The 26,981-nt window shown below is 40.2% G+C and overlaps 5 protein-coding genes across 5 annotated transcripts; all 5 read right to left on the minus strand.

The window, feature by feature from the left end:
* Positions 1-3,129: 3,129 nt before the first annotated feature.
* On the minus strand, positions 3,130-4,119 carry LOC128470530 (olfactory receptor 5V1-like). The gene has a single exon (XM_053452422.1). It carries the CDS (start codon positions 4,117-4,119, stop codon positions 3,130-3,132), a length of 990 nt encoding a protein of 329 aa, XP_053308397.1.
* Positions 4,120-7,512: 3,393 nt separating this feature from the next.
* Positions 7,513-8,451, minus strand: LOC128470531 (olfactory receptor 5V1-like). The gene has a single exon (XM_053452423.1). The coding sequence runs from the start codon at positions 8,449-8,451 to the stop codon at positions 7,513-7,515; it is 939 nt and encodes a 312-aa protein (XP_053308398.1).
* Positions 8,452-13,694: 5,243 nt separating this feature from the next.
* Positions 13,695-14,639, minus strand: LOC128470532 (putative gustatory receptor clone PTE01). The gene has a single exon (XM_053452424.1). It carries the CDS (start codon positions 14,637-14,639, stop codon positions 13,695-13,697), a length of 945 nt encoding a protein of 314 aa, XP_053308399.1.
* Positions 14,640-20,079: 5,440 nt separating this feature from the next.
* Positions 20,080-21,024, minus strand: LOC128470533 (putative gustatory receptor clone PTE01). The gene has a single exon (XM_053452425.1). The coding sequence runs from the start codon at positions 21,022-21,024 to the stop codon at positions 20,080-20,082; it is 945 nt and encodes a 314-aa protein (XP_053308400.1).
* A 2,416-nt stretch (positions 21,025-23,440) lies between these two features.
* LOC128470534 (putative gustatory receptor clone PTE01) lies at positions 23,441-24,385 on the minus strand. The gene has a single exon (XM_053452426.1). The coding sequence runs from the start codon at positions 24,383-24,385 to the stop codon at positions 23,441-23,443; it is 945 nt and encodes a 314-aa protein (XP_053308401.1).
* Positions 24,386-26,981: the final 2,596 nt, after the last annotated feature.

A 26,981-nucleotide genomic window follows, 5' to 3' on the forward strand; every position in this document is an offset into this window, starting at 1 on the left:
ATTGGGTGAACTTTAAATAGAAGTTCTTCTGACCATTCTAGGTGACATCCTTTCAGAATATCCTTGGACAATATCCTTCTCTATGACCCATCCACCTTTGGACATGAAAGCCTCAAGCAGACCCTTAACAAACTGCATGGTTGCTAAAGCTTTATGGCAAGCTGAGAATATGAGTTTCTAAAACCTCTCGGATGCCATTAGAGGACAGTAGAGTGGGTTAATTGTTGATCCATTGAGTCAAAGCAGAGATTAAATTGAATTGTGGATTATTGGTAGGGTAATCACTCTTCTGCTGCAGGAAGATCTTGGCTGGCATTGTTTAATGTGTAGTTAAATCAGCAAGGTTCCTTCAGTCTCTTTACAAATTGAATTACACATTATACAGGGCCAGCTGGAGTCTTCTTACTGAAGAAACTTGCTAGTGTTGGCCCTTTTTAATGCATAGTGAATTCAGGCAGACTGTTCCTTTAGTAAGTAAACCTGTAGTGTGATTTTATTTCCGCCTCAGGTCACATTTCTCTATTTAAAAGCAAATAATTATCTCGGGCATGAACCGTGCAGCTTCCCCATTTGCATATCTTTGGGAACTCCATGCAGTGCGATCTGCCTGCCAGATATGGAGTTGGACAATTTCACAACACCTGACTGTTACATCATTTCTCTGTCTGTCTGTGTGTGTGTCTGTCTGTCAGTCATCTCATTGTTTTAGAATGGGTTAATAAAAAACAACCATTCACCCTGAGTTTGCTGTCCTTTCTGTAGGCGTTTGGCAACTTGTGTGTGGATACACGCATATACAGGGCACGGGCAACCCTCTTGTTTGTGTTTGTGAGTATTAAATTAAATAATCAGCAGTTCTGTTGGTATTCCATGTAATTGGAGCTCTGCCATGTTATGAACAGGTGTTTATAGATGCAATTTTACAACACAAGACCTGGTTAATTTGGGGTAGTCCATATTTTATAGCACTTTTTCTCAGAAATAACATAGGCTCCCTGGTTCATCCATACAGCGTTCCCCACATGTGATGTTGATTTGTTTTTGAAGTTTTATCGTGATTTATGCTGACGCACCTCTCTCTCCTGACTCCAAACATACATTTCATTGACTCCCAGTTTCGCTTTGTCATTTATCCGAAAAACAACATTTCTAGCAGATTCTGAAAGTCGTCGTGGTTCTATGTGGAAGGGCGACGAGGCTACTGTTTATTGCCTGGCTAGTAAGTCTCAGGGATATCTTGCCTGCCCGGTGTATATGTGCGTCTGTCGCATCTATATCGTGTACAGCTAGCGGTAGCCACACTGTAGACCCAGTACTTGCATTTTAAATACCTCCGTGTGGCAAACTGATATTCTTGTTGTGTGGTATATTTGTCTTTTATTTGTACTTCTGCTTTGTTCTCTGTTTCAGAACCATATATTTTTTTAAGGACACCTTAAGACTTTTAACCCTTTCAACTGCTTAATGTCTATCTCTGTATCGAACAAACAGACTGAAGAAGTTAACGTGCTCATGTTGGAATTCTGTTCTTTTTTTGTGGATTTATCTCCTTGGTCTATGTTTGAAAAGTCTTTTTTTTGCGCTTTTTATATAAATACCATGTGGGTTTCTAAGTGTTCTGATGTTTTACTCCATTACCCACGGCGTGCAGAAAAATGACGGCAGGTTGTGAATAACATATAGAAAGCTTGGTTGCATCGTTCCTTGGAGGGTAAAAGAAAAGGTGTTGAACACCTAGTTGTTTAAGTTTCAAAATGTATTCTATTGAATTTCTTGTTACATTGTATAAATCATACTAAAGCTTCAGAAATACCATCTGACGCGTTTCAAATTGCCAACTTATTTAAAACGTATTTGGAAAACACTCTTCAGTTGTTCATGTAGATTGTGCGAGAGACCCCAATATGACAAAACCTGTATGATGAAAATAGGTCATAGGTAGGATTAATTTCCTTTTACCGTTGCAATATATCTAGTAGTCATACATACTGTATTATCGTTTATTTCTAATCTTTAATTTATCAAACCAAAAGAATATGTTGTCATTTGTTACGTAACGTGTGCAATTGCCATAAAGACAAAGGGTTTCCCTGAATGTATGGTTTGTGTCGTCTCCCACAATCCTTCCCTTTGCTGGGTTTCAATTTCTCTTAAGGATACCCGTTACCCCCTTACATTATATAAACCAAAATGCGATCTATATGCAACTCACATTTGAGGTTTCACTTCCATTTGTCTTGATCTAAGCCAAATATATATATCTATATATAAATAACTCTATATATGGGTCTACTTCATGTATTCCTGTTGATCAGTGTTGTCTTATTTGCTTCGCTTTTCGTTCCCATAGCCTTATTTATGCATGTTTCGTGTCATCTGTATGTCTGGTGTAACCCAAGATAACGTAGAAGACGAGTGTTGGATCTTATAATATAACTCCTGCCCACTTAGAATGAGTGCTTTATGAAAAGTTGTCAGAAAATGTGATTCTTTACGGTTAACGTGTCGGAAGTGTTGTAATAATCTACAAATAAACCTTGTTTTGTTATCAGTTATGAGTTTTTGTCCTTTTTTGTCTTTGTTTTTACATGCTTTTTACAAAAGGAAGGCCATCGCAATTCAATGAAGTAAAAATAACATTAAATACTAGTTCTCCAGGTATAGCTATAAACAACCATTCTATGTATTTATTATAATTTTAGTAGCGTTTGTAGCCACCCTCTATTCATGAACAGATTCATGCTGGTTTTATTTAAATCGTGGGATTTATGGCTACAGTTTTTGAAAGGATGTTGAGATTTTAAACACATTATAAATTCATCATGGTTAAAGGTGGGGGAATCACCCCCAGTCCACACGCTATATTTTAGATGTTTTATGTGTTTCTTTTTTGAGGTTTTTATAACGATAGGGATAATTATATTTTTAGTACTATACAATGCGGTTCTGAAACTTTTTAGACCTCTACATTTAAGTCTTACATACAGTCGGGACAAATTATAGCTAATGATAGCAAACCATAGCGGCTGTGGCCTTGAAGACATGGAATATTCAACAAATAATTGGGGACTGTACAAAATAATGTATAAATACCCACGTTCAATATGTGAACTTCTTATTTTAATTAAACTAATATTTGTAAGTCCCAAGCTCCTTCATACACATCTTCCTCAGCACGCTTTTGAATTCCTTGTTCCTTAGCGTGTATATGATGGGGTTTAATGTTGGCGTGATCACCGCATAGAACACGGGGATGAGTTTCTCTTGCTCATGCTCGCCTTTGGGTGTTGGTTTTAAGTACGTAAAGAAGGAGGTCCCGAAGAACAACGTCACGACGATAAGGTGAGAGGTACAGGTGGAAAACGCCTTCCTTTGTCCTTCTTTGGATTTGATTTTTAGGATGGTGGAAATAATATGTATGTAAGAAATTAAAGTTGCCAGAAAAGATCCAAATCCGTAAATTCCTCCGACAAGGAACAAAACAATTTCGTTTGTGGTTGTATCGCCACAGGCCACTTTCAACAAAGGTGGGATGTCACAGAAAAACTGATTTATTTTGTTGGACGAGCAAAATCGATGTCGGAACGTAAAAATAGTATGAAGCATAGAATTAAGGAACCCGCTAAGCCATGAGCTACCAACCAATTTTAGGCAACGTGTGATGTTCATCACCGTGACGTACTGCAGCGGATTGCATATGGCCACGTACCGATCGTATGCCATGACGGCAAGCAGCGTGCACTCGATACTGCCCAATGCAATGAAAAAATACATTTGAGCGGCACATCCTGCAAATAATATAGAATTGCTTTCCAGCAGAAAATTAAGCAACATTTTGGGGATAGTAACAGATATGTAGCTAATCTCCAAGAAAGATAAGTTGCACAGAAAAAAATACATGGGGGTGTGCAGCTGAACATTGGCTGACGTCGTAATTATGATGAGGATATTCCAGAAAAGAGTAGACATATAAATTACAGAAAACATCACAAATAGAGCCATCTGGAGAGAAGGCAAGGTGGGAAATCCGAGTAAGACAAATTCTTCCACGTCGCTCTGATTCTTCATTTCGATTACCTGGGGATAAATATTTTTATAGTAATTACATACGATCAGCATTTCATCTGTACCAATGACATGCCTTGATATGACATGACAATGGAAAAAGGGAGGTTGGGTGATGCTTCCATTGTTTCTTGCGGGGATTAAGATCAGAAGTCAGGGTCTCGTAGACTCTGCTAAGATAACACTTTTAAAGGGAATGTGGTGCGAAAGGGAACTACGAGGGACTGTGCGGACTCGGCATAGCCTTCCAAATTGTTAATGGGCCAGTTGGGGAGATCAGAGGTCTGCCTTTTGACCGGCTCGTTGCCTAGTGGTTATCAGGCTTCCTGTTATGCGGCAGAAGAACTACTGCACCCCTGGACCTGCTGGCCTAAGCCTGGGCCTGGTCTGCTTAGGCCTTAATACACCACTGGATCCTAGTACTGATGCTTGGAGAGCTGTTATTGACTTAACAATAATCACTGGAAGGGGTAAGAGGGAGACGTCCAACATGTATTCCATGTAAACATTCTTGTGAATGTCTCGCATGATTGAATAGAATATAATGCCTTTGCTTTGTCAGCTTGTGTCAGCTCTTAGAACCAGTAGGTGGTACGGAACGAACAGGGTTTTAATGTTTTTATAGAGATAAGGCCAACCTGTTATTAGTTTTAAGAAGATAGAAGTCCTTGTTTTAGATACATTTTCGCCTGAATTCTGATGAAAGCAAACTGCTTGCTGTATACAATTGAAACAAAGAGCTTCACATTCTGGTAAGTTACTGCACTTTAAATTAAAAAAATGTATATATTTTTTTTGAAAACAAAACATATCATGGTCAGAAATGGCTTAAAAAGTCAACCTCCTGACTTTTCTTTTATGCGGTTTTTGCACCTTTGTAGCTCATCAAAAACGAGAAGATCTCTACGTAAAAAAGTAGAATGTTTTCCTGGACATTGTATTGTTTGTTTTTATTGCTTTTTTCTGTACTAACTGCCTGCAGAACATGAGAAAAACAATAATTGTTAAAAAAAAACAAAAAAACATGTCATGGTTTCATAAAATTATTATTTTACAAAAAAAATAATTGAGAGATCCACATGAAAACAGTAAAATAGTAGTAGTGAAATTGTCTCTCAGTTAATGTCTGTTCATTAAAAAAAAAGACATACATAGTATAAAAAATGTCTCTTACCAGATATTAAAATATAAAATGCACAAGAACTTCAGAGGATGATTGAAGACCCATCCAAACAGTTCTTCAGCAAGAACATGCGCTGATCTCTAAATCCAAGATTCCAAATACATGAAAAATGTTGGTTTCCTCAGCAGGAGTTTATGATTAAAAGCCGTGTAAATGAGATTTATAAACATTTATATCTGCCCGGAGAGGCCAAGGGGACAAAATATGTGTTTCACATCATCTCATTGCAAATACATTTGTGGTTTGCAGGTCCCATTGGTACATCGCATTTCTTAAAGGGAAATGTTATATAAATGTTATCCATCGGTCTACAATAAAGAAGGATGAGGTCTGTTCATGATGAATATAGGGGAGAGATAGAGAGAAAAGGGAGATAATGAGAAGGAGGAGAGATGGGGAGAAATGGGAGCGATAGTGGCAACAGCACATGGGCTCCTCCGGGAAGCCACCAAACACCTTGCACCCATCCTATTTAATCGAAATATATGTTTATACGTTTAGATTGAATAGAATATGTGGAAGGTGTATATATACTTTTATTAAACAGGATGGGTGCAAGATATGTATGTGTGTCAGCTTGTAAGTGAGTGTAGATGAATTACACCGGGGGTACTCACCAGCCTGCAGCGTTGGCACCTTGAGATCTGCAACTTGGTTTCATGCAGAAAATTGGGCACTCAGGCCCAGAAACGCTCGCCATTGCTGTGTTATATAGTTGGTTAATCAGGCTCAGGCTGGCCATCGGGCAAACCAGACAAAATGTCTGGGCATTCAGTGCCCTTTGTGCCCTCCACTTGCCCAAAGGGCCACCCATGCAACAGATCAAACCGTCTAGTGTATGGCCGCTCAGTGGGCACCCGAGTGGATGTGATTAATCAGCCTCATCACCAGTATATTCCTACGGTTACTTCTTTTTTGATAACATGAGATATTCTGGTTCCTTTCTGCAAATGATGAGAACGTGACCTTAGACTGATTGAGAGAGCTTTTGCTCCATGATGGTGATGTCCTAATGCATTTTATGTATTACATATTTCAGGCAAGCTGAACTGAAATGAAAACTAAAATAATGGAATTTGGTCTCACGCTGCAGTAGATGATATGGACAGTTTGCACATAAATTCAAGCTTCAAAAGTGTTAACGATAAACTGGCCAGATTAAAATCAAAATTCAATCAGAGACACATAACATTTTACATTATTATAGAGAAAAAAACAGGGAAAATATAATCATAAAAAAGGAAGTATAAACAGAAATAAAATGATCTTCTCTGAAATATAAACATAAACAATTTATTTTATTATGTTTTTTTTGCCACTCAACCTTTTGGCTGAGATAAACTTCAAACATGATCTTCTGGCCTTCAAGTAGAGGCAGCTTGAAGCCAGAGTTGCTTCCGTACCCCCAGGGAAGCTCGGCATACCTAGGCTTGCCAGGGGGATTGTAGCTCGGGTGGGGGGCGCTTCATTGTTTTGAGATGGTGGGGAGGTACACAAGTCGCTGCAATCGGTTACGTTTGCCAGTAGGTGCACGGAAGAACCATTGACCCTTCATTTACCCTAGGTCTTTTTTCACCTGCCCCATACAAATAGAAGAACCTTTTTTATAATACGATCTAATTGGCTTGGGCCTAAAAACATTCTTTTTCTTTATTTTCCAGTTGTCCTTATAATTGCAAAGGTTTTTGTACTCATGTGCCTGTGATTTTCTTCCTACTTTTTTGTATTTATTTCAATATCATAATAATGTCATACAGGTTTTTTTGGAATGAATGTACTGAATAAGCCACAGTGGAACCAGGTCCTGGGGGGACCTCAGTGGTTCTCCTCTTTGGAGCAGAAGGTCCACTGTGTCTTCTCCGAAGTTTGTGTTTTCACCCCCATTGCTTTATCTGATATGGAAGCACTTGCACCCCTAACGTCAAAAGATGTATATAAAAAAAATCTGGACCAGCTGAGAGTCATCCTTGAGTAGTTCAATAATGGACGGCTCTTTATTTTTTTATGAATTCTTTCTCATCTAGTTTCACTGGATTGTAAAAATGATTATCAAAAACAATAAATAACACATTATAATCCTAACAATTATAGACAAGCAATTTTAACACCCAGAGGGGAAAGGCTCTTTGAAGAGATGCTATATGCAGAAAGTTGTCAGGAGCCATGAGGATTTGAACCATTTGGACATCCATTTAGCATGAGCTAGTGCTCTATATTTGTTGCCTAATATTTTATGAGAATTGGTACATAATTTACTATTGTTTTTATACTTCAATTGGGACCGGATTCCAACATAAGATCCTTTTCAGAGCTTTCTTAACTTCCTTGTTTCTAAAGCAGTAGATAACAGGATTGAACAAAGGCGTTAGAACACTATAGAGCATGGTGGAAAGTCTCTCTATATCAAAGCTTTCTCCAGGAGCTGGACCGATATAATTAAAATTAGCCGTCACATAAAATACCGTAACAACAATTAGGTGGGAGGAACATGTGGAGAAGGCTTTCCGTCTGCCGGCAGTAGATCGGATTTTCAAGATCGAGGAAATGATACGTATGTAAGAGATAACCACAAACACAAATGGTGTCATCCCCAGGAAAACACTGACAATGTACAATAACAGCTGGCTGGTGTGGGTATCAGCGCACGCGGCTTTTAACAACGGGGGGACATCACAAAAGAAGTGGTTGACACTCCTGGCTTCACAAAAGGTCAGTCTAGATGTCATGGAAGTATGAAGGACAGAGTTCAAGAACCCACTGAACCAGGATCCAGCAACAAGTTGAGAACAGAGTTTCTTGTTCATGATGATAGGATATCGCAAGGGGTTGCAGATGGCCACATATCGGTCATAGGCCATGGCTGCTAGAAGGAGGCACTCAGAGCCTCCAAGGGACACAAAGAAATACAGCTGGGTAAAGCACCTTCTGAAGGAAATCCTCCTGTTATCAGTAATACAGTTGAAGAGCATGGCAGGGAGAGTAACTGTCGAGTAACAAATGTCTAAAACGGACAAATAACTGAGAAAAAAGTACATAGGAGTTTGGAGATGGCAGTCGACTCGAATAATGCTAAAAATGGCAAAATTTCCCATCAGAATCATCGTGTACATTATAACCAGAAGAACAGAAAGCATCACCCGTCCTTCGGAAAAGCCCAGAAGGATAAAATCACTTGTGCAAGTTTGATTTCTCCAATCTGCCATCCAATTTAAAACATGCTCCTGTAGGAGTGAAATTCAGACCAAAGGGATATTACATTTGATGGCTGAATACTAAAGAAGTTTATGCACTTGGGTTGAAATAGAAATATTTTGCACTTGGGTTGTCTTGAAACATTGAAACACAGAATTATATGGATGACAACATTAATATTAATATTACAAAACTACCATTAGTTATTTGTTTCTTTTTGTAAGTTGATTTTGAAGATATTTAATTATAACATTTTTAGGAAAGTTGAGATCACTGGCTGAAGGTAATAAATCTGACTTTCCATTTTCTTCACCGCACCCTGTATTGGCAGCAAACAGCAGCTTAACAATAAGAGAAGAGAGTTATGTTGATCTTGGTGGCTGTTCCTATCATATAGGGAAAGGCTCGGAGTGGCCATCTGGCACAGCGGGCAAATGCTCAATAAGTTACTAGACGACAGCATTCCATACTCAACCAAGTTGCCACTCCAACAGCAGATTGACTGCTACAGCGCGTGGCCAGCGGGTGCATATGCCAGGAATTACGCTGCGTGAGCATGAAAGGTTGTAGCTGCATTCAAGCTTCCAGCTGCACTCATGTCACTTGGCAGCCTCTGGCCCTAAAGTGCCAGGTTTGCCCCATCATCTCCTTTATAGAGATACAGTTTCTATTACATATACCGTATATTCAAATATTTTGTGTAAACACATTATATACTGAACACAGTGTACCAAAAATGTACTGTTTGGGAAAAGTGACCATTAAGTGGCATAATAAAAATAAGATTTTGCCTCAAATGTAATCAAAATGATTAAAAAGCAAATTAGAAATGGATACAGCATAGGGTTAAACAAAAGAGGCATTCTAAGGGAAAGAGAAGCAGTTGGGGCAGAGTCACGATTGAATTAACTCATTTTTAGTGGCGTCTTCAGGGAAAAGAGAAGTTAATTCCTTGGATTTACTGCATTTATGGAGTACAGTTTTTCTGTTATATATGACTCATTTTCCTTTAATTATTAACCAGTAAGAAATATTAAATGTATGTAAAATGTACATTATATATAAATATATACTACATAATACTATAATACATAATATATATATTTTTTTTATATATATATATAATACATATATGCGTGTGATTTATTTCTGATTTTGCCAGTGCTTATACCAGAAGATTTATAAGGATGAATAAATAATGGTGATGTATGATATTTTAGCAAAAATAGTGAAAAACAGGATAAAAAAATATAGGTAGATTAAGGGAGTACGCTATTTAAACAAAGACTGTTTAAAATCTTAAAAATGCCGTTTAATGTTTGAAATAATGACGCTTATTCAGATATTTTAAAATATCACAATGATCCTTCTTTTTTAGCGAAAAATAAATCTTCTTATGCTATAGGTAGTCTGTTGAAAATTAATAGTAATATAGTAACTTTTTTACATTTTATGTGTTGTGGAAAGCAATCGAGCGACGTGCACATTTCCTGTAACATGTATACATATAACCGAAAGTATTTACTGACCTTGCATAATGAGACATCCAGAGAAAATAACTATTTTCTGTACTTTCTCCTGGCTGAAGGGAAATTTATATACATTTATTTTTGATGGTGTAAATTTAATAAAAAATATATTTTAGAAATGTGTAGACGCGTGTGAACGGGCTTTGGTTTTCCACCTAAGTCATGAAAATCCCTGCGTTTTATAGTTTTGCTGAGACAGCCTCAAAGGCCTTCGGGAGACAGAAATTCTACCCCTCGAGATCCAGAAAGTTTAGAATAGAATGCGTTCTCCAGATAGATTATATAGATTATCTAAACCAGGAATCATCTCAAGTGTATTATTATTATTTATTGTTTCATATGGCGCCATCATATTCCGTAGTGCTGTACAGTGGGTAGACAGGACATAACAAGTAGTATGTAACATAACAAATTGACTTACAGAGACAACAGGTGAGGAGGGCCTGGAGCTTACAATCTAGAGACGTGCATATGAATTTATATGATTCTAACTCCATGGTCCAGACCAGTGGGGTCATTTTCACATCGTGTTAAAGGGAGTTTTTGACCAATGCAACGTGCCGATGGCCTTTCTCCTTCCGGTTTCAGGAAGACGTTTCTCCCTATCTTTCAGTGGAGGAACTACCAGGGTCGCAGGAGTCGCGACTGCGACCGGGCCCTGGAGTTCTGCCACTCAAGGGGGCCCAAGCAGGGCCGGACTGGCCCACCGGGATACCGGGAAATTTCCCGTTGGGGCCGTAGATTCGGCCGGCAGAGCGGGATTTGAAGCCGCCTCCGGCGCCAGGGGCGGGCTGGGCAGGGGGACAATTGCCCCCCAGGCTGCCTGAAATCTAATCTAAGCAGCCGCTGGGTGCTGATGCGGCCGGCCGGCGCTACTATAATACTTGTTTTTTTAATTTAATATGGCAAGCTGGTCCGGCTTATGCCCCCCTATATGCCACTCTGCCTCCCCGATATGCTTTATACCCTCCTATATGCCACTCTGGTGCGAGGGGCGGAGCTTTCACCCCTCACGCTGCTCCCATCACTATGCGGGCATCAGATTGCTGGGAATGTAATCTAAACGGCCGATGCATGCTGATGCTACCGGCCGGTTCTGCTTTAATACTTTTTTTTTTTTTTTACTTTATATGGCAAGCCGATCCAGCTTGCCATATTACATTAAAAAAAAGTGTTAAAGTAGCTCCGGTCGGTGGCATCATCATGCATCGGCCGTTTAGATTACATTCCCAGCAATCTGATGGCCGCATAGTGATGGAAGCAGCGTGAAGGGTGAAAGCTCCGCCCCTCGCACCAGAGTGGCATATAGGAGGGTATAAAGCATATCGGGGAGGCAGAGTGGCATATAGGGGGGCATAAGGCTTTTCTGGAGGCAGAGTGCCCCATGATATGCCTTTTAACCCCCTTTATGCCACTCTGTCTCTAGAAATGCCTTTTAACCCCTATATACCACTCTGCCGCTATAAATGCCTTTTAACCCCTATATACCACTCTGTCTCTATAAATGCCTTTTAACCCCCTATATGCCACTCTGCCTCCAGAAATGCCTTATATCCCCTTATATGCCACTCTGTCCCATTATATGCCTTTTAACCAGAGTGGCATATAGGGGTATAAGGCATTTCTGGAGGCAGAGAGGCATATAGGGGGTTAAAAGGCATATCAGGAAGCAGAGTGGCAAGCCTGGGGCAGATGTGCATAACTGGGGGGGGTCAGGTTGGTGAATAAAAGGAAATAAAAACCAAAAAAAATGTAGATAGAAGGGGTAGGGATAGGGTAGATAGCCTGAGAAGGGGGGAGAGGGGATAGATGGTGTGAGAGGAGGGTAGATTGGGTTGGGGGGGCCCCTTAACAGATTCTCGCACCGGGGCCCTGAGGCTTCTAGTTACGCCCCTGCTATCTTTTACTACTTTTTATGCCCTCATTAAATATACCAGAGGGCATTTGCTGCTTCTCCACTGGTAAATCCTTTTCAAAGAGGTTAACGGCACATTTAGGGCCCCATTTTAAATTTTGTGGACCACTAAAGCAAACTTGTATATCTACTGATGATGGCTCTGGGGTAGTATGAGGGGAGTAGGTGGTAAGTGCTTGGAAAGTCGTTGTGGTCATACACAGCTCTTCTGCCTGAAGAAAACAGAAATCAAAAGAACTTACACGTAGAGTATGTGTTAGTGTGTGTATATGTGTTTCTTAGTGCTAGTGTGGAAATGTTTTATAGCAAGCGTCAGCCCTCGCTTGGATTTCACTTACTAATAATCAACAAAAAATAAACAAAAATAAAAAAGAGTTATCAAAATTCCAACAGAGTCACTCCTTAAGTACAAGCAACTAACAGAATACTTACGGTCACCTACAATCTCCAGCTAGAGGCCCTAGGAAAGATTCCATGGGCTGCACATCCAACCCTCCATGGAGATAAAAGTTTGAACGCAATCTTAGCATATCCATCTGTTTCTTCCACACCACTCCCAAAGCTAAAGAATATTAATATTTATTGTTTTATATAGCACCGTTATATCCAGCAACACCGTGTGATACAATAGAGAAGCGTTGTCTGTCACATTAAAAGCACAAACAAACTGATATCCAACAATAAAAATACTTTAAAACTAAAGGTTTATTTTATCTATGTCCAGGCCCATCGGGCACACAGGGTAAGTGCCCAGTAGGCCATGGACGATAGCTCGAGTTGACCACAACTGGTGAATGGTGAAAATCACAGTATAGCAGATATGAAAATTGTCATACCTTAAGGAAGCTTCAGAACAACTTGACCTTGAACTTCTGGCCTTGACCTGATACCCATCAGATCATAGAACATAATGTTCTGAAAACGTTAATAAATATGATGAGCTTGGAAAAAATGGATATGGCCCCCCCATGAGACAGTCAGGTCTCAGTCTAATTAGGATTGGTTGGACGTGCTTGAGAAGCCAGGCAGAGGAAGGTCCCTGGATTTTTTGTTTTTTTGTTGAATTGACAGTCTGTGACCAGGTTCCATCATTTTTCATATAGAATTGGATAGAGAAGATGGATGTTCACTCTCAAAATCTCCATCTAGGACCCAACAATGCCTATAAGGGTCACTGCTTGGAAGGATGCTTACAGTAACCATGTTCCACCCCAAAACTACAGAGCTCAATAATTCACCGTTCTGGTCTCACCGCAGATGGCTTTATATAAAATGCTTATTTCTATCAAAGTTTTTTAATGGCTCATCTAGTGCAGAAGATACCGAATAATAGCTGGACTACATGGTGTGTCCTCAGCTCACCCACCTGTAAATGTTATTACATTCCATTTATTTATATAGCGCCAGCAGATTCCATAGTTCTGTTACAATAGTGATCACTGAAAATATTTAACAAAAAATATCATTAACACACATTAACACACGCTGCTACATAAGAAACAAATTATCTTTGTGTTCCTCAAACGTCAACTGGGTGGCTGGAATAACCAAAGCGAGTGGCACAAACAAGCTGTTCTGTCTGCTTTTATTGTTAGACAATTGACAGAATGTTTTAACATTGACACCTTTTTTTGGCAGGGGGGCTACATACTCATCTTCTCCCATTTTCATGTGTTGAGAACACAGATTAACGAACGTCACTATATGGCTTTCCTGGCAAACAGTGCTGAAGTATCTTGAGAGGGTTTTCTTGGCATCTGCAAACTTTTTGGTTTTGTCAACATTTACAGAAAACGTAAGAACAAATTTGTTAATGTGAAATCTTAAACTTGCTCTCAAATAGGACCTTTTTTAAGGCTCTTTTAACTTCCTTGTTTCTCAAACAGTAGATAACGGGATTGGACAAAGGTGTGAGAACACTATATAGCATGGGGGACAACCTAATAATATCAAAGGTATCTCTTGGTGCGGGGCCAATATAATTGAAGTTACCTGTTACATAAAACACTGTTACAACGATGAGGTGAGAAGAACAAGTTGAGAAGGCTTTCTGCCTTCCTGCCGCAGATTTGATCTTTAAGATTGTGGAAATGATGCGTGCATAAGAGACAATCACAAACCCAAATGGAATAATGCCCAAAAAGACATTTACTATGTATAATAACACATGACTGGAGTGGGTATCAGCGCAAGCTACTTTTAACAGAGGAGGAACATCACAAAAGAAGTGGTTTAAGTTTCTGGATACACAATATGTGAGTTTAGATGTCATGGAAGTGTGCAGGACAGAGTTGGAAAATCCACAAAACAAAGATGCAGCGACAAGATAAGAACATAAGTTCTTGTTCATGATGATAGGATATCTCAAGGGGTTGCAGATGGCTACATATCGGTCATAAGCCATGGCTGCTAGAAGGAGGCACTCAGACCCTCCAAAGGAGACAAAAAAATACACCTGGGCAAAGCAACTTTCAAAGGAAATTCTCCTGTTACCTGTTATAGAGTTGAAAAGCATGGCAGGAAGGGTAACAGTAGAGTAACAAATGTCTAACATGGACAGATTACCGAGAAAGAAGTACATTGGTGTCTGGAGGTTGGAATCGACACGTATAATGCTAAAAATGGCCAGGTTTCCCAGCAGAATCATCGCATAGATGATGGCCATCAGGGCCGACAGCATCGCACGTCCTTCTGAAAAGCCTAGGAGATTAAAATATTTCAACGAAGTCTGATTTTTCTCTGTCCTCCAATTCATATCGTACACCTGTAGGAATAGTAGTCACATTGAAGAGATATCATAACCTTTGAACAGTTGATATTTTGTCCACATAACTCAGTATTACAGCCTTCTATACTGGTGCCACCATTGAGAAAGACGTCCATAAAGCTAAAGTGTCTGAGGCTTTCACTGGTATCTGCTTTTAGCGTCTGGATACTGTAGTAAATGATATTGTATAAACATACAAGGCTCTGTATGGATTACATGTTAATATTCAGGCCACCTACACCACAAGATTCTGAAATGTATTCGATACCTACAGAAACTCTGTATTTTAAAATATTTCCTTAGTTGGATCTCGATATAAATTAAGGTCTGGATCTTTACAGCAGGACAAAAATGAGTAGACTAGATCGGCCGAATGGTTTATATCTACCTTCAAAATTGTTTCTACATGGTTAGGTGGCAAGCTTCGTGACATATATATATACATGAAATGTTTTTATGCTATACAAAGTCTTTAAAAATCAATAGGAATTAAGTAACTTCACCTGTGACATTAACCTTTTCATTATTTAACTTTTAAGTGTTTGGTGAATGTTTTGTGTGTGAATAGTATTTTTTTTTGGCACGGTAGGAAAGTTTCAGATTACTAATTGTTACTGAAAGCAGTCACACAATGTACACATTTCCACTATTTTTATGTAACAAATATACATATGCATTTATATACACTACCGTTCAAGGTTTGGGGTAACTTAGAAATGTCCTTGTTTTTGAAAGAAAAGCTAATTTTGTCTATTAAAGTAACATGAAATGGATCAGAAATCCAGCACAGACGGGGTTAATGTTGTAAATGACTATTGTAGATGGAAATGGCAGATTTTTTTATGGAATGTCATCATAGGCGTACAGAGGCCCTTTATCACTCCCATCACTCCTATCACTCCCATCACTCCTATCACTCCCATCACGCCTATCGCTTCCATCAATCCTGTGTTCCAATGGCCCATTGTTTTCCCTAATCTAAGTTTAAGTTTAAAGGGCTAATTGATGGTCAGAAAACCCTTTTGCAATTATGTTACGGCCAGAAATCTCATTGTTTTCCACGAAAGCAGCTATGTGACCCCAAACTTTTGAGTGGTCTTATATGTACTAACCTTACATAATGAAAAATCCAAAATAAATATACATTTTCTGTATGTTCTTCTTGTTGAGTGGAAATATATAATTCTTGATGGTTTAAATTAAACGTGTTTTAATCATTCGTCGACACATCTGAAAAGGCTTTGGTTTCTCTTAAGTATCTCTGTATTTTATAGTTCTGCTGAGACAGCCTCAAAGGCCGTCGGGAGACGGAAGTTCTACCCCGGGAGGTTCAGGACGTTTAGAATAGAATGCGTTCATCAAAATGTTATAGTTTATGAAAAACAGGAATCATCTCAAGTGTATATGTATTTATTTAATTCTAATTCCATGGTCCAGACCGGTGTGGCCATTTTTACATCGTGTTAAGAGGAGTACTTGACCAATGCAACTTTCTGATGGCCTTTCTCCTTCCAGAGTTTGAGAAAGCAGTAATACCATGAGGTTTCTCTCTATCATCTATGACTTTTCATGGCTCTTGTTAGATTTGTTGCTCCGTTATTATCACGGTTGGTTGAAGGGTCTGCATAGACTTCAACCTGAAAGGAAACTGCACCAGAGACCCAGTAATGTAGGGCTTCACTCGAAAACTCTGGGTCAAATTGGGTGACTTCCCAGGATTTTGCTCCTGAAAACCTGTAACCAGGCCCGGACTGGGACAAAAAATAGGCCCGGGCATTTAAGCCTGAGCAGCCCATATTTATTTATTTATTTATTTATTTATTGTTAAAGCCCACCCTTCATGTACCATCTTTGCATTTAATCATTCACACAAATCATTAACACATTCATTAATTCAGTCTCACAAATCATTCAAGCAATTCATCCACACATGAATTCATTAATTGTCATACGCATTCACACAATTCATCCACACATTTATTCATTCTTTCTCATACGCATTCACACTACCCCCTCTCATCATCTTATCTGCCCCTTCTCACTATGTTCCCCCTTTTCACTATGTAACCCCCTTCCCCACTTATCAATATGTACCGCCTCTATCTATCCCCTCTCCCCCTTTCTCACTACCTAACCCCCCTCTGCCCCTTCTCACTGCAGCCCCCTCCCTCACCCTACTTACCTTGTTGCCAGAGCAAGCAGCAACTGCGACCGCGCCTGTGGCAGGGCAGGATTGACTTAGGGGCTGATGGAGCTGCAGCTCCAGGCTAGTACCTTAAAATATGGCCGCATTAAGGCAGAGCCCCTTAAGCCCGCTGCAACTGCAACCGGGTCCGCCACTCTAAGGCAGAGCCGGCCTTAGGTGTTCTGGCGCCCTGTGCGGACTACTCCTCTGGTGCTCCCCCATCCCAAAAAAAGAAAGGAATAAAAACTTGTAACAAAACTCCCCTTTCTCACTATCTATCCCCCTGTATCTACCACCTCTGCCTCTTCTCACTGTTATCATTATATACTGAGGCAGACATTGACGGTGGTACAGCATAATACTTATCACTATATACTGAGGCAGAAATTGACGGTGGTACAGCATAACACCTACCACTATATACTGAGGCAGACAATGACGGTGGTACAGCATAACACCTATCACTATATACTGAGGCACACATTGACAGTGGTACAGCGTAATCCCTATCACTATACATTGAGCCAGACATTGACAATAGTGCAGCATAACACCAATCACTATATACTACGCCAAACATTGATGTGGTGTAGGCCTACCACTTCATTGTCTGGCTTGGTAGTAGGGATGCACCGAAACGAATTCTGGACTGAAACCGAAAATGCAGCATTTACCTGTCCGAAACCGAATATGACCTCCCCACACCATAAAAAAATCTAACACTTTTATTTAAAGTAAGTAACACACCAAAATAGGACAAAACAATTAAAAAACAATATTATATGTATATATATATGATTGTTAACAGCAATCACATTCCTATCATGCCCAGGCATACCCAGATTCCAGGATGTACTCGCAGACTTGGCATGATAGGAGTATGATTGCCCTATCTACCCCTTCTCACTCCCTTCTGCCCCATCTACCCCTTCTCACTCCCTTCTCCCCTATCTACCCCTTCTCACTCCCTTCTCCCTATCTACCCTCTTTCCCCCGTCTCACGCCCTTTTCCCTATCTACCCCCTCCTAACTATCTACCCTCTCCCTCTTTGAAGTTCACTTACCTTTCAGGAGTCCTGCGGTGGGGGTGCAAGGCCTCTGCCTCCCAGCTCTGCCACTGTATGGAACAGTATAGAGTGATGGGAGTTATGATGTACTTTTAGAGCATAATTAGATCATGAAAAAGACATTTTAAATGGTACAGCATAACACCCATCACTCTCACACACTTACCAATCCACACATATATACCAATCCACACATATATACCAATCCACACGTATACCAATCCACACCTATACCAATCCACACATATATACCAATCCACACGTATACCAATCCACACACACATACCAATCCACACACACATACCAATCCACACGTATACCAATCCACACGTATACCAATCCACACGTATGCCAATCCACACGAATGCCAATCCACACGTATACCAATCCACACATATATACCAATCCACACATATATACCAATCCACACATACACCAATCCACACATATATACCAATCCACACATATATACCAATCCACACATATATACCAATCCACACATGCACCAATCCACACATATATACCAATCCACACATATATACCAATCCACACACATATACTAATCCACTCTCACTGAATATTTTCCTACCTTTCCTCTTTTCTCCTTACAGCTCCTTTTCCTCCTCTTCGCTCCTCTTCTTCAGTTCTTCTGTCTTCTCTGTCTTCTTCCGGTTCAGAGGGCAACAGCTGCTGTGCGCCGGGGTTTGTTGTCAGATCCCGCCGCACAGCAGCTGTTGCCGCGCAGATCACAAGGGAGCGGTATCGGAGGTCTTTAACAGACCTCCGGCTAACTTGAGTGATTTTAAGCCGGGTTAAACCCGTCTTAAAATCACTCAAGGGAACCGGAGGTCTGTTAAAGACCTCCGATACCGCTCCCTTGCGAACCTGCTCCTCCAGCGGCGGACATTACTGTCCGTCTCTGGAGGGGTGCCGGGTGCCGCAAGTTGGCACCCCCTGATGAGCGGCACCCGGTGCGGACTGCCCCCCGCCCCCTAGAGTGTGACGCCCTGTGCGGTCGCACACCCCAAAGGCCGGTCCTGCTCTAAGGGGCCGGGAAGCACCCACCAGGGCCGGCCTTAGGGGTCTGCGGCTGCACAGGGTTTAAATTAAAACATCGGGGTTTTTTTCAACTTTATTTAACATCCTCCATGTTAAATAAAGTTAAAAAAACTTTATTTAACATGGAGGATGTTAAATAAAGTAAAAAAAAAAAACCCCGATGTTTTAATTTATACCCTGTGCGGCCGCAGACCCGTAAGGCCGGCCTTGGTGGGGACTTCCCGGCCCCTTAGAGTGGCGGACCCGGTAGGTAGGGTAGGGGCCTGGAGCTGCAGCTCCATCAGCCCCTAAGTCAATGCGGCCCTGCCGTGGCCCGGCCCACCGGGCAAATGCCCGGTGTGCCCGATGGCCAGTCCGGGCCTGCCTGTAACAATCCATTTACCTATCCATCCGATTTATCAAAAACATGCAAATGCACACATTAGTTTCCTAATCCCTACATTTTACAATTCTTTTTTTATTTTTTTATTATTTTACATTTTACAATTCTTTTTTAATTTTTTTTATTATTTTACATTTTACAATTCTTTTTTAATTTTTTTATTATTTTACATTTTACAATTCTGTACTCTTAATAAAGAAATACAATAGTGTTTACAGAACAAAATAAGCAACATATATGCATTAAAACCCATTTGATATGTATCTTCACATCCAAAGCATAGACAAGGTACTAATACCCAAGTGTTATTATCCCACAAGGGTTTCCTTTGGAGCCGCAATCCTCTTGGATTTGTCAACATTTACAGAAAATATGTCAAGAAATGTCTTAAAACTGCCCTCAAATGGGACCTTATTTAAGAAGTTTTGCTACAAAAGAAGAAGAGGGACCAGCTGGCAAACAAATCATCTTTGTGTTCCTCAAATGTCAACTGGTGACTTAAATACAAGACAAGCTAATCCGCCTGGTTTTATTGTTAGACAATTTTCAGAGTGTTTTAATGTTTGACAACTTTTTTGGGGAAGGGGGTCACATACAGGGCCGGCCTCAGGGGTGTGCGACCTGTGCGGCCGCACAGGGCGCCATAGCAACAGGGGCGCCGTTCGGGACTTAAAGTAAAACATTGTTGGTTTTTTTGTAACTTTATTTAACATCCTCCATGTTAAATAACATTTGTTAATGTGAAATCTTAAACTTGCTCTCAAATAGGACCTTTTTTAAGGCTCTTTTAACTTCCTTGTTTCTCAAGCAGTAGATAACAGGATTGAACAAAGGTGTTAGAACACTATATAGCATGGGGGCCAACCTAATTATATCAAAGGTATCTCTTGGTGTTGGGCCAATATAATTAAAGTAACCTGTTACATAAAACACTGTTACAATGATGAGGTGAGAAGAACAAGTTGAGAAGGCTTTCTGCCTTCCTGCCGCAGATGTGATCTTTAAGATTGTGGAAATGATGCGTGCATAAGAGACAATCACAAACCCAAATGGAATAATGGCCAAAAAGACACCTACTATGTATAACAACACCTGGCTGGAGTGTGTATCAGCGCAAGCTACTTTTAACAGAGGAGGAACATCACAAAAGAAGTGGTTTAAGTTTCTGGATACACAATATGTGAGTTTAGATGTCACAGAAGTGTGCAGGACAGAGTTGGAAAATCCACAAAACAGAGATGCAGTGACAAGATAAGAACATATATTCTTGTTCATGATGATAGGATATCTCAAGGGGTTGCAGATGGCTACATATCGGTCATAGGCCATGGCTGCAAGAAGGAGGCACTCTGACCCTCCAAAGGAGACAAAAAAATACACCTGGGCAAAGCAACTTTCAAAGGAAATTCTCCTGTTACGTGTTATAGAGTTGAAAAGCATGGCAGGAAGAGTAACAGTAGAGTAACAAATGTCTAACATGGACAGATTACCGAGAAAGAAGTACATTGGTGTCTGGAGGTTGGAATCGACACGGATAATGCTAAAAATGGCCAGGTTTCCCAGCAGAATCATCGCATAGATGATGGCCATCAGGGCCGACAGCATCGCACGTCCTTCTGAAAAGCCTAGGAGATTAAAATATTTCAACGAAGTCTGATTTTTCTCTGTCCTCCAATTCATATCGTACACCTGTAGGAATAGTAGTCACATTGAAGAGATATCATAACCTTTGAAAAGTTGATATTTTGTCCACATAACTCAGTATTACAGCCTTCTATACTGGTGCCACCATTGAGAAAGACGTCCATAAAGCTAAAGTGTCTGAGGCTTTCACTGGTATCTGCTTTTAGCGTCTGGATACTCTAGTAAATGATATTGTATAAACATACAAGGCTCTGTATGGATTACATGTTAATATTCAGGCCACCTACACCACAAGATTCTGAAATGTATTCGATACCTACAGAAACTCTGTATTTTAAAATATTTCCTTAGTTGGATCTCGATATAAATTAAGGTCTGAATCTTTAGAGCAGGACAAAAATGAGTAGACTAGATCGGCCGAATGCTTTATATATACCTTCAAAATAGTTTCTACATGGTTAGGTGGCAAGCTTCGTGACATATATATATACATGAAATGTTTTTATGCTATACAAAGTCTTTTAAAATCAATAGGAATTAAGTAACTTCACCTGTGACATTAACCTTTTCATTATTTAACTTTTAAGTGTTTGGTGAATGTTTTGTATGTGAATAGTATTTTTTTGGCACGGTAGGAAAGTTTCAGATTAGTAATTGTTACAGAAAGCAGTCACGCAATGTACACATTTCCACTCTTTTTATGTAACAAATATACATATGCATTTATATACACTACCGTTCAAAGTTTGGGGTAACTTAGAAATGTCCTTGTTTTTGAAAGAAAAGCAAATTTTGTCTATTAAAGTAACATGAAATGGATCAGAAATCCAGCACAGACGGGGTTAATGTTGTAAATGACTATTGTAGATGGAAATGGCAGATTTGTTATGGAATATCATCATAGGCGTACAGAGGCCCTTTATCACTCCCATCACTCCTATCACTCCCATCACGCCTATCGCTTCCATCAATCCTGTGTTCCAATGGCCCATTGTTTTCCCTAATCTAAGTTTAAGTTTAAAGGGCTAATTGATGGTTAGAAAACCCTTTTTCAATTATGTTACGGCCAGAAATCTCATTGTTTTCCACGAAAGCAGCTATGTGACCCCAAACTTTTGAGTGGTCATATATGTACTAACCTTACATAATGAAAAATCCAAAATAAATATACATTTTCTGTACTTTCTTCTTGTTGAGTGGAAATATATAATTCTTGATGGTTTAAATTAAACGTGTTTTAATCTTTCGTCGACACATCTGAAAAGGCTTTGGTTTCTCTTAAGTATCTCTGTATTTTATAGTTCTGCTGAGACAGCCTCAAAGGCCGTCGGGAGACAGAAGTTCTACCCCTGGAGGTTCAGGACGTTTAGAATAGAATGCGTTCATCAAAATGTTATAGTTTATGAAAAACAGGAATCATCTCAAGTGTGTATGTATTTATTTGATTCTAATTCCATGGTCCAGACCGGTGGGCCATTTATACATCGTGTTAAGCGGAGTACTTGACCAATGCAAGTTTCTGATGGCCTTTCTCCTTCCAGAGTTTGAGAAAGAAGTAATACCATGCGGTTTCTCCCTATCATCTATGACGTTTCACGGCTCTTGTTAGATTTGTTGCTTCTTTATTATCATGGTTGGTTGAAGGGTCTGCATAGACTTGAACCTGAAAGGAAACTGCACCAGAGACCCAGTAATGTAGGGCTTCACTCGAAAACTCTGGGTCAAATTGGGTGACTTCCCAGGAGTTTGCTCCTGAAAACCTTTAACAATCCATTTACCTATCCATCCTATTTATCAAAAACATGTATAATGCACACATTAGTTTCCTAATCCCTACATTTTACAATTCTTTTTTTATTTTATTTATTTTTATTTTTTTTATTTTACATTTTACAATTCTGTACTCTTAATAAAGAAATACAACAGTGTTTACAGAACAAAATAAGCAACATATATGCATTAAAACCCATTTGATATGTATCTTCACATCCAAAGCATAGACAAGGTACTAATACCCAGGTATTATAATCCCACAAGGGTTTCCTTTGGAGCCGCAATCCTATTGGATTTGTCAACATTTACAGAAAATATGTCAAGAAATGTCTTAAAACTGCCCTCAAATGGGACCTTATTTAAGAAGTTTTGCTACAAAAGAAGAAGAGGGACCAGCTGGCAAACAAATCATCTTTGTGTTCCTCAAATGTCAACTGGTGACTTAAATACAAGACAAGCTATTCCGCCTGATTTTATTGTTAGACAATTTTCAGAGTGTTTTAATGTTTGACAACTTTTTTGGGGAAGGGGGTCACATACAGGGCCGGCCTTAGGGGTGTGCGACCTGTGCGGCCGCACAGGGCGCCATAGCAACAGGGGCGCCGTTCGGGACTTAAAGTAAAACATTGTTGGTTTTTTTGTAACTTTATTTAAAATCCTCCATGTTAAATAACATTTGTTAATGTGAAATCTTAAACTTGCTCTCAAATAGAACCTTTTTTAAGGCTCTTTTAACTTCCTTGTTTCTCAAGCAGTAGATAACAGGATTGAACAAAGGTGTGAGAACACTATAGAGCATGGGGGCCAACCTAATTATATCAAAGGTATCTCTTGGTGTTGGGCCAATATAATTAAAGTAACCTGTTACATAAAACACTGTTACAATGATGAGGTGAGAAGAACAAGTTGAGAAGGCTTTCTGCCTTCCTGCCGCAGATGTGATCTTTAAGATTGTGGAAATGATGCGTGCATAAGAGACGATCACAAACCCAAATGGAATAATGCCCAAAAAGACACCTACTATGTATAACAACACCTGGCTGGATTGTGTATCAGCGCAAGCTACTTTTAACAGAGGAGGAACATCACAAAAGAAGTGGTTTAAGTTTCTGGATACACAATATGTGAGTTTAGATGTCACAGAAGTGTGCAGGACAGAGTTGGAAAATCCACAAAACAGAGATGCAGCGACAAGATAAGAACATATATTTTTGTTCATGATGATAGGATATCTCAAGGGGTTGCAGATGGCTACATATCGGTCATAAGCCATGGCTGCTAGAAGGAGGCACTCAGACCCTCCAAAGGAGACAAAAAAATACACCTGGGCAAAGCAACTTTCAAAGGAAATTCTCCTGTTACCTGTTATAGAGTTGAAAAGCATGGCAGGAAGAGTAACAGTAGAGTAACAAATGTCTAACATGGACAGATTACTGAGAAAGAAGTACATTGGTGTCTGGAGGTTGGAATCGACACGTATAATGCTAAAAATGGCCAGATTTCCCAGCAGAATCATCGCATAGATGATGGCCATCAGGGTCGACAGCATCGCACGTCCTTCTGAAAAGCTTAGGAGATTAAAATATTTCAACGAAGTCTGATTTTCCTCTGTTACCCAATTCATATCCTACACCTGTAGGAAAATAATTCAGATATCATAACCTTTGTATCATTATTTTGTGCAGGTATTTAGAGCATTATAGACAATAAATAAAGCCAAAATGTCGGAAGGTTTCACTGGTATCTGCCTTTACCATCTGGCTACGCTAGTAGTTGGTATTGTATAGAGTATTGGTATATGCATATGGATACACTTCGGTAATAATTCTAATATACTGTCCATGCTGACACAAACGTAGGGGTGCTCTTTGAAGGCTTTTCTCTTTTGTTGTAAGTGACAGCAAGCGAGTAAATTAATTCCTATAACCGGTTAATTTTCCCACCAGGGCCATGTTTCTTAAATAATATATTCCAGCTCCAAAGCTAGAACAGCAGGAAAAACAGAAGTAGACTACATGGCCCAAATGGTTCTTACCTGCCGTTAAATTCTATGTTTCTATAAGGTTGGATGGCAAGCTCCATGAGTGAGTCACATTTCCCACTAAATATGTGTGGATAGTATAGGTAGAGTGTCTGCGTGGATCATAATCCACTATATGTGCGCCCGCAGCTTCGTGGCTAAAAATCGCATGTTAGTCGCAGCCGGTAATACAAAGATTTGAGAAGATATAAGCGTGGATATGCTAAAACATATGGACAGACGGGCAGACATATCTCCAACGTGTTTTCTCAATTTCTGAGACTTACTTCAGTATTTAAGCAGTACAAGGTACTCTAGGGGAGAACATCATAACCCAGGAGATATGGAAGGCTTTCCAATTTTAAATTCAGTGATTTACAATTTATCAAACATTATTAGGGCTAATTCAATACATGGTGCAGTCAGGGGAGCACAACCACTACTCGTATAAGGGGCCCGGGCAAGCAGGGGGACCCAGCCCCTGGATCTGTCATGACCCCCTCATTCACCCATCTGGTCTGTTACCTTGGACGTAGGTCTTGTGGGATTTGAGGTCCATGAGGCCCCTTTCTGGACTTTGTTCCAAACATGTGACGAGTCAATGAAAGAAGCATGGGGTGGGACAGAGCTGGGGGGGGGGCAACTATCTTTTGGTTTGTACTGAGCCCAAATATTTCTAATGGCGGCCTTGCTCACTAATATCACTATGCATTATGAAGGGCCAATGACAATAGGTTGAACTGCAAGAAACTGTGGCCTGGTCCTGTACAAAACAGTGCATTTCTTATGTGTGTGTATATATTTATTTATGTATTTATGTAGATATATATCATATCTCTGGTAAGTATATTGAGTTCACTTTCCCTATAGCCTTTGAATTAGCAGAGGAGAGGAGAGGTCCTGTATTGAATCTATTCAGTCGTGGATATTGTCTCTGGAAATGGCTACAGTGGAGCTGGATCCCCAGAAGTTGTCCTCTTGGGTTCCTTCTGGCCCTCCTGCAGGCCCTCTGTCCTGGGGGGGGGATGGGTTATATATCCTTTACGGGCCACAGCCCCAGCAGATTGAAATTTAGGGGATCCCTTGTGGTTATTACTGGCACGTTTTTCACCAACCCACGTTTTCTTCACATCAGCTTGGGCTTCAAAAGGAAGAAAGAAAAGTCCTCGAGAGGGGATACACAAGATCCTCTGACCTTAGGGCCATGCATTTAGGAAGCTTAAAGTGCCTTGGAGGCCCCAGAGGTTGTACTTGGAGGCCCCAGAAGTTGTAGGGTAGGTTATATAAGTGCCGTCTGTACCTTTTAGTATGTATTTTATGCCTTTGGGGCTTATTTGCAGAATCATGTTATATATTTTTTAGCCTTTTTGCTGGGAATGAAGGAAGCCTGAAATGCCTCGTCCTCTCCAGTAAAGCTCCTAAATCTGGCTGTGCTTTTTTAGCAAATTTTTTGCTGTTTTGTGCATGCATGCATTTGATGATTTTTTTGTCACAATTTGTGGTGGGAGGGATGGTTGACCCATTTGGTCAACATCCCTCCTTGAAGATTTCAGTGAGTCTCCTTTTTGGGGAGACCCTAAAAGATTCGCCCGCCATGACTTTGGTCCTGGATGGAAGGAAGGGGCTGCGTATAACCGTAGGAGGCATGTAGCCCCAGAAAATGAAGATCAGAGGCCTTAGTATCCACTGGCCCTACACTTTGGAACACTGGTTCACTCTGTTCATCAAAGGCTGAAGCACTGCTCCCTTCATATAGGAACTAACTTCCATCTAGTTACATGGGATGTTTTGTTATGTAATACTTGTTCCCCTTGAAGTTTCTTTCCTGGGGCTAAATAAGTCTTCCTATCATCCCCTGGGGCCTTATATGACACACCCGGGGAGTCTCCAAGCAAGTTTATTCCAAACACAGCCAGAGATCTGCTGCCCTGATATGAACACAGCCGGAGTCTCCCAGTCAGCAAACCTGCCTAGGGCTGGCTGACCGACAAACCCGTCCTATCTACCCAGACATGTTTCTTCTACCTTTTCACCCACACATACATAATGTGCCCTCTAGTGCTCCTCATTCATACACATCTGACTCCATAATTAATTTCCATCCTTTGGTTGTCCATGGTGTAACACGGACAATGCTGAGCTGATGGCACTGCTGGACATGTTCTGATTGTGAAGGAAAGTAAGCATGATACAGTAGGTT

This window comes from Spea bombifrons, chromosome 12 (assembly GCF_027358695.1).
Source record: "Spea bombifrons isolate aSpeBom1 chromosome 12, aSpeBom1.2.pri, whole genome shotgun sequence".
Lineage (NCBI taxonomy): Eukaryota > Metazoa > Chordata > Amphibia > Anura > Pelobatidae > Spea > Spea bombifrons.

Bases quoted from the DNA above. Each gene is read 5' to 3' on its own strand.
- LOC128470530 (XM_053452422.1), bottom strand. From the start codon at position 4,119: ATGCTGATCGTATGTAATTACTATAAAAATATTTATCCCCAGGTAATC.
- LOC128470531 (XM_053452423.1), bottom strand. From the start codon at position 8,451: ATGGCAGATTGGAGAAATCAAACTTGCACAAGTGATTTTATCCTTCTG.
- LOC128470532 (XM_053452424.1), bottom strand. From the start codon at position 14,639: ATGAATTGGAGGACAGAGAAAAATCAGACTTCGTTGAAATATTTTAAT.
- LOC128470533 (XM_053452425.1), bottom strand. From the start codon at position 21,024: ATGAATTGGAGGACAGAGAAAAATCAGACTTCGTTGAAATATTTTAAT.
- LOC128470534 (XM_053452426.1), bottom strand. From the start codon at position 24,385: ATGAATTGGGTAACAGAGGAAAATCAGACTTCGTTGAAATATTTTAAT.